This window comes from Triticum dicoccoides, chromosome 7B (assembly GCF_002162155.2).
Source record: "Triticum dicoccoides isolate Atlit2015 ecotype Zavitan chromosome 7B, WEW_v2.0, whole genome shotgun sequence".
NCBI lineage: Eukaryota > Viridiplantae > Streptophyta > Magnoliopsida > Poales > Poaceae > Triticum > Triticum dicoccoides.
In genome coordinates this window covers 191,413,562-191,419,666 of record NC_041393.1, presented here as the reverse complement: position 1 = coordinate 191,419,666, position 6,105 = coordinate 191,413,562, and the positions used below count along the sequence as shown (strand labels likewise).

The 6,105-nt window shown below is 50.2% G+C and overlaps 2 protein-coding genes across 3 annotated transcripts; one reads left to right on the top strand and one right to left on the bottom strand.

Moving 5' to 3' along the window:
- The first annotated feature begins 699 nt into the window (after positions 1 to 699).
- Positions 700 to 3,959, top strand: LOC119336775 (transmembrane 9 superfamily member 12-like). Its single transcript, XM_037608852.1, has 2 exons — positions 700 to 828; positions 1,527 to 3,959. Exon 2 carries the CDS (start codon positions 1,574 to 1,576, stop codon positions 3,557 to 3,559), a length of 1,986 nt encoding a protein of 661 aa, XP_037464749.1. The 5' UTR covers positions 700 to 828; positions 1,527 to 1,573; the 3' UTR covers positions 3,560 to 3,959.
- Positions 3,960 to 4,286: 327 nt separating this feature from the next.
- LOC119336776 (protein RAFTIN 1B) lies at positions 4,287 to 5,809 on the bottom strand. Of its 2 annotated transcripts, none has more exons than XM_037608853.1 (3): positions 5,720 to 5,809; positions 5,479 to 5,602; positions 4,287 to 5,367 (listed from the first exon to the last, which is right to left on the bottom strand). In XM_037608853.1, the coding sequence occupies exons 1-3, from the start codon at positions 5,762 to 5,764 to the stop codon at positions 4,448 to 4,450; spliced, it is 1,089 nt and encodes a 362-aa protein (XP_037464750.1). In that variant the 5' UTR covers positions 5,765 to 5,809; the 3' UTR covers positions 4,287 to 4,447. The 2 variants fall into 2 exon arrangements, with proteins under 2 accessions (XP_037464750.1, XP_037464751.1); XM_037608854.1 differs by having other exon boundaries at positions 5,479 to 5,596; positions 5,720 to 5,790.
- Between the last annotated feature and the right edge of the window lie 296 nt (positions 5,810 to 6,105).

Genomic DNA, 6,105 nt, shown 5'->3' with positions numbered 1-6,105 from the left:
GCATATATTCTTTGGCAAACTGAAAACGAACATTGCATATACTAGGATAGATTATGCAACAGATTTTAACAGTACTTACTTTCCTCCCAGTGATAGCATCCTCGCATTCCACCCATCAATAAGAGCCCAGACTCTACCAAGCAGATGCTGAAAACAATGACTGCGGTCCACCCCCACATGCAAGGGTAATCCAAGATACTTATCTGTCATTGCCTCAACCACAAATTTAAGTTCTTTTCACATAGGAAGTGATCGAGATTATGAAACATGGTGGCCATTCTCTTGGACCCACGACAGCGATGTACGATGATTGTTTCTTACTTTGTCATGAGTTTAGTGATGTTTCATTCGAGTTTTGTCCTATGGAAGCCAATACGGCGGCACATGTTTTAGCTAGTAAGAGCTTAGCCCTCTTGTGTGCAAGAGGATCCTCTTAATTTTCTTGTCTCTGTCTTGTCAAACGATGTAAGTGTTCTCACAAAAAAAACCGATGTAAGTGTTTTGCCTAGTGAATAAAACCGCTATAAAAGGCTTTCCTTAAAAAAAGAAAGAAGATGCCGGTACAAGTTTTTTCTTTCTTGTTCGTGTTTTGTAGGGGAGTTTTTCTTCTTCGGTCGAAACGGCAGCACCACCGGGGCAGGAAATGGAAATCCTATCCTACAGCAGCCCAGCCCAACATCGCCAAGATTTGGATGCGCCACCCAAATATCTCGACCCCCCTTGCCCACTTTTTTTCCGTGCGCCTGCCCTCCCATATTTCCCCTCCCCGGATCCACCCATCCCGTTCGCCAGCTCCGCCCTCGCTTCTTCCCGGTTAGCCACCGTCAGGTACCTTCCTCCGCAGTTCTAGAACCTTCTCGACGCTTCCATCAATTCCCACTCCTTCAATTCGCGTCCCTAGCTCTACCAGCAGCGCGGGGTTGCAGCCTTGCGCCCGGATTTCATTCCCCCTCAGTTGCTTGCTCTAGATCTCCGAGTTCCTTAGGCTCTTTTCTCTAGATCTGCGGGGTTTTTCGGCGTAGGTACGTGGTCATGGGGGCTGCAGTACCTGCTCTGTAATCGATGTGTGAACTGTGAAGTGTTTCATGGTTGCCGAACGCTTCCGATTTTAGGCGCGTAGGAAATACGGAATTGTTCGTCTGGTTAGAGGCAAGATCGGTTGTATTTTAGGTTTCATAGTAACCTTTTGCAGTATTTTACTCCCAGTGAGTGGCTGTGCCCTCTGTTTGTTGGAGAACTTTTGTCATCGCGCTTCTATACTATCACTGTTCTAGTTTGGTTGCACTGCGTTAGTTACTTCTTAAGGTAGTCAAGTATTGTTTAATCGGAGGGGAATTAATGTTTACTACTCTAGATTGTGAGGGAATGGATGGATTTTGCATGATCTTGCTCTAGGAAACGACTAGTCTTCTGCAATTATCATTACACCTTTCAGATGTTGTTGTCTAGATAAAAAGATTTATACCAAAATAATGATGGATGTAATTTATGCGTGTTTTTGATCAATAAAAATGTTCTTGTTACAGGGTATACCTCACATGTTCTAGGTCGTTGGTGAGAGTTTGTGCTTCAGATGGCTGGGGCGCTGCACAGTTCTTGTTGTCGGGCTCTGTTATTGTTGGCTGTGCTGTTGCTGACTTTGTCTCCAGGCAATGCATTCTACTTGCCTGGCAGCTACATGCACACATACTCCCAAGGTGAGGATATATGGGCAAAGGTTAATTCACTCACGTCCATTGAGACTGAGATGCCGTTCAGCTACTACAGTCTGCCATACTGCCGTCCACCTGGTGGCATCAAGAAGAGCGCCGAGAACCTGGGTGAGCTTCTCATGGGTGACCAGATCGACAACTCACCCTACCGGTTCCGTGTGAATGTCAATGAGTCCCTCTTCCTCTGCACCACGAAAGGGCTTAATGAGAATGATGCAAAGCTTCTCAAGCAGCGGGCCCGTGATCTTTATCAGGTGAACATGATGCTGGACAATCTGCCTGTCATGCGTTTTGCTGAGCAGAATGGTATCACAGTACAGTGGACTGGTTTTCCTGTTGGTTACACTCCCGCTGGTAGTGCTGATGATTATATCATCAACCATTTAAAGTTTAAGGTCTTGGTCCATGAGTACGAAGGAACAAATGTAGAAATAATCGGTACTGGAGAAGAAGGATCTGCTGTCATATCAGAGATGGACAAGAAGGGGATGTCTGGGTATCAGATTGTTGGTTTTGAGGTCGTGCCTTGCAGTGTGAAGCGTGACCCCGAGGATTTCTCTAAGCTTAACATGCATGACACCATTGAACCTGTGAGCTGCCCGGTGGAGCTTCGAATGTCCCAAGTGATCAGGCAACAGGAGAGGATCACGTTTACCTATGATGTTGAGTTTGTGAAGAGTGACATCAGGTGGCCATCTAGGTGGGATGCTTATCTGAAGATGGAGGCTGGTGCCAAGGTCCACTGGTTCTCTATAATGAACTCCCTCATGGTCATCTTGTTCTTGGCAGGAATCGTCTTTATTATATTCCTGAGAACTGTCAGGAGGGATCTCACCACATATGAAGAGCTCGACAAGGAAGCGCAAGCACAGATGAATGAGGAGCTATCTGGGTGGAAGCTTGTTGTTGGAGATGTGTTCAGAGAGCCAACTTGCCCCAAGCTATTATGCATCATGATTGGTGATGGAGTTCAAATTCTGGGCATGTCAATTGTAACAATTGTTTTTTCCACACTTGGGTTCATGTCTCCAGCTTCAAGAGGAATGCTTCTTACCGGAATGATTATTCTCTATCTTTTCCTTGGTATTGTTGCTGGGTATGTCAGTGTTCGGCTATGGAGGACTATTAAGGGAACGTCTGAAGGATGGAGATCACTGTCATGGTTGACTGCTTGCTTTTTCCCTGGTGTCATGTTTACTGTCCTTACCATCTTAAACTTTGTGCTGTGGGGAAGCAAGAGCACTGGAGCTTTACCTATATCATTATTTTTCACCCTTCTGGCTCTGTGGTTCTGTATCTCTGTGCCGTTAACGCTTGTTGGTGGCTTCCTTGGTACAAGAGCAGAGCAAATTGAATTCCCCGTTCGCACCAACCAGATTCCTAGAGAGATCCCTGCACGGAAATATCCATCATGGCTTCTGGTCCTTGGAGCAGGCACGCTGCCATTTGGAACCCTGTTTATTGAGCTGTTCTTCATTCTGTCGAGCATCTGGCTTGGAAGGTTCTACTATGTGTTTGGCTTCCTGCTGATTGTCCTGCTGATGCTTGTCATTGTTTGCGCCGAGGTATCTGTTGTCCTTACATACATGAATCTCTGTGTTGAGGACTGGAGGTGGTGGTGGAAGGCTTTCTTTGCTTCAGGCTCTGTTGCGCTCTACGTGTTCCTCTACTCCATCAACTACTTGGTCTTTGATCTCAGAAGCCTGAGCGGTCCTGTCTCTGCAATGCTCTACATCGGCTACTCATTCCTCATGGCGTTCGCGATCATGCTCACCACTGGAACCATTGGCTTCTTGACGTCAATATCCTTCGTGCACTACCTCTTCGCGTCCGTGAAGATCGATTGATGGATGGTTGCCATATCAATGGCCTTCTGTATCTGTATTGCTAAAAGTACGTGCGTGAGTTTCGCCATGAGAAGCGCAGTTTAATGAGGTGATTTTGATCAACTGCAGATGTTTTTAGTAGATGTTGATGCAGCTTTTCCCTAGTAAATGTAGTTCTGCTGTTCAACTGCAGATGTTTTCTTAGTAGATTTTGGTCAGCTGCTACACTTATTCAGATAGATACTGCAAGTCTGCAACCCATATCTACATAGTGTTAAGGGGTAGTGACAATGAAATTCTAATCTGCGAGTGGCAAGGCATGGTAGCCACCTATTCTGTAAAAGATCTTAATGTGTGAACATCATTTGCTATGTGTTTCTTGACCTAATTTCAAAACTATCAGGAAAACACTTTCTGTTTCTTTTATAGTGTCGTTTTTCCTTCCAACTGAAAGCCAGATGTCTTTTGCCATATTCCTTGGGAAAATTCTTTCTGTTTCTTCTACAGAATGTCACTTTGTTAGCCACTTCTACAAGAAAATTTCTTTATGTTTCTTCTACATAATGTCACTTTGTTCTTCTACAAGAATATGATTCGAACAGCCATATTGGTACACTTCAGCGGTCCAGGAAACCATTTCTTGGCATGCTAGTGGTTCTGTTGCAGTGACATGCAAAAGTAATTCGCAAAAAAAAAAGTGACATGCAAAAGTGCAGAGTTTTTGTAGGCAGTTGAATACAAATTCAAATGTAATGTAAATAAACACAGCTCTGCAGAAGCTGTTCTTTTATTACGAACGCTGCTCTGGTGACCATCTGGTGGTATGAACAACAGAAGACGTAGGTAGGAACAGATAGTAGTAGTACATCGATCTTAGTTCCGGCGACACCACAGAGCTGGCCGGGCCGCTCACGCCGGCGAGCGCTTCACGTTCTTGGCCCAGATTATGTGCCCGTACGGCATGAGGTGGCAGACCGGCGTGCCGCCGGGCTTGGTGCCGAGGAGCTTGAAGGAGACGTGCTCCGGGTTCCACAGGGACGTGTCGGTGTGGCACACGGCGGCGATGGTCACCGCGTCGGCGCCGCGCGCGCCCTCCATGTCCACCGTGTACGCCCTGGACGGGCCGGTGGTGTGGCACCGGTACACGGTGTACGGGTAGGCCTCGTCGTGGCACGCCACGAAGACAGGCCCCCCCTCCACCGGCTGCACGGCGACGACGGTGTACGTCTGCAGCGGGGCGCCGGCGCGGGGCAGCGTCGACGTCACCGGCCTGATGTCCCGGGTCCCCAGCACTCCCATGGCGCGCTCCACCAGGGCCTCCAGCGAAGTCGCGCAGAACTTGGACTCCCCGGCGATGGTGGGCGACTCGCAGGCGCGCAGCGTCGCCTCCATGCTGGGCACCGTGGTGGAGTCGGACGCGATGCCAAACGTCGCGAGGATGCCGGGCAGCGCGGCCGTCGTGAACGGGACGGAGTCGGCGACCTGGCGCGGCAGGAAACCGAGAGCGGCGGGAGTCGCCGGCGGGAAGTGGAATGGGAGCCTCCTGCCGACGCGCACCGCCTCCTCGTGAAAGAACACCGTCGTCGTCTCCGCCTTGCCGCCCCTAGCCATGTACGCCCCGCTTCCAGCGAGGCTGCTGCTCGGCGCCTTGTATTCATCGGTGGCACCACGACGTTCGTCGGCCCCGCTGTAGTTGTCGTAGTCGAAGCCCCCCGCTCCGGAGGCGGCGACGGTGCTCTTGCTCGGTTCATCATCGGACGACGAGCGGCTGTAATCACGGTAGTCGAAGGGGGGCCTGTCCTCGGGGTCTCTCACGAAGCTGGTGGATTCTGTGCGCAGTTCAACACCCACGCGTGCATGCATTTTTGTGTTTGGTGATCAATCAAACTCGAGAGAAGAAGACAGTTAACGGAGGGCGACGAGGAAGATGCAAGACAGACCTGCTGCAGGTTGTTTGAGGAGGCGGAGAACGGCGTCGGGCAATGGCGAGTGCGGCAGCACGGCGCGCCAGAACACCTCCCCCGTCGCCGGCGCCGCGTGGCCCAGCTGCCCTCCAGCCTGAACCTGGGACGAAACAGGCCGTTAGCACCAGTTTGTGATTGATTAATCTCATGCAAAATGTACTAGGTGCAATTTGCCAAAATGAAGAAGATGCAGGCGTTGCTCTTCTTCGGCCATTACCGCGACCAGGGTGGCAGCGAGGAGGGCGACGAGGAAGCGCGCCATGGATGTGCGCTAGGTGAGAGGTCGAGAGGTTGTAGTACTTGGGAGTGATAATGCGATCAGGCGAGGTACTTATAGGCGTCGTCGGCTTGACGGGAAGGTGTTTCATTGACGGCGACACCAAACAGAAAAGCTCTCGATGTGAGCTGTGCGATCGCATGGTACGTGCGGCACCGGAGAATATTATCGTGGGCGTGACATCCGACGATCCGCGCGCGAATGGCGTGTTGTGTGGCGCGGCAGCGTCGCGTTCGCGTTCGTGTGCGGTGCGGTGCTCGCCGTCCACGCCGTTGCAGCTTTTTTTTTCTTGCGGGTCTTCGGGGGGTCCGTGGCGAAAATTTTGG

Excerpts from the sequence above, each read along its gene's own strand:
- LOC119336775 (XM_037608852.1), top strand. The coding sequence starts at position 1,574 with ATGGCTGGGGCGCTGCACAGTTCTTGTTGTCGGGCTCTGTTATTGTTG.
- LOC119336776 (XM_037608853.1), bottom strand. The coding sequence starts at position 5,764 with ATGGCGCGCTTCCTCGTCGCCCTCCTCGCTGCCACCCTGGTCGCG. Across the intron at positions 5,603-5,719 it reads TCGCTGCCACCCTGGTCGCG|GTTCAGGCTGGAGGGCAGCT; the intron begins GTAATGGCCGAA and ends GTTTCGTCCCAG. Across the intron at positions 5,368-5,478 it reads CCTCAAACAACCTGCAGCAG|AATCCACCAGCTTCGTGAGA; the intron begins GTCTGTCTTGCA and ends AACTGCGCACAG.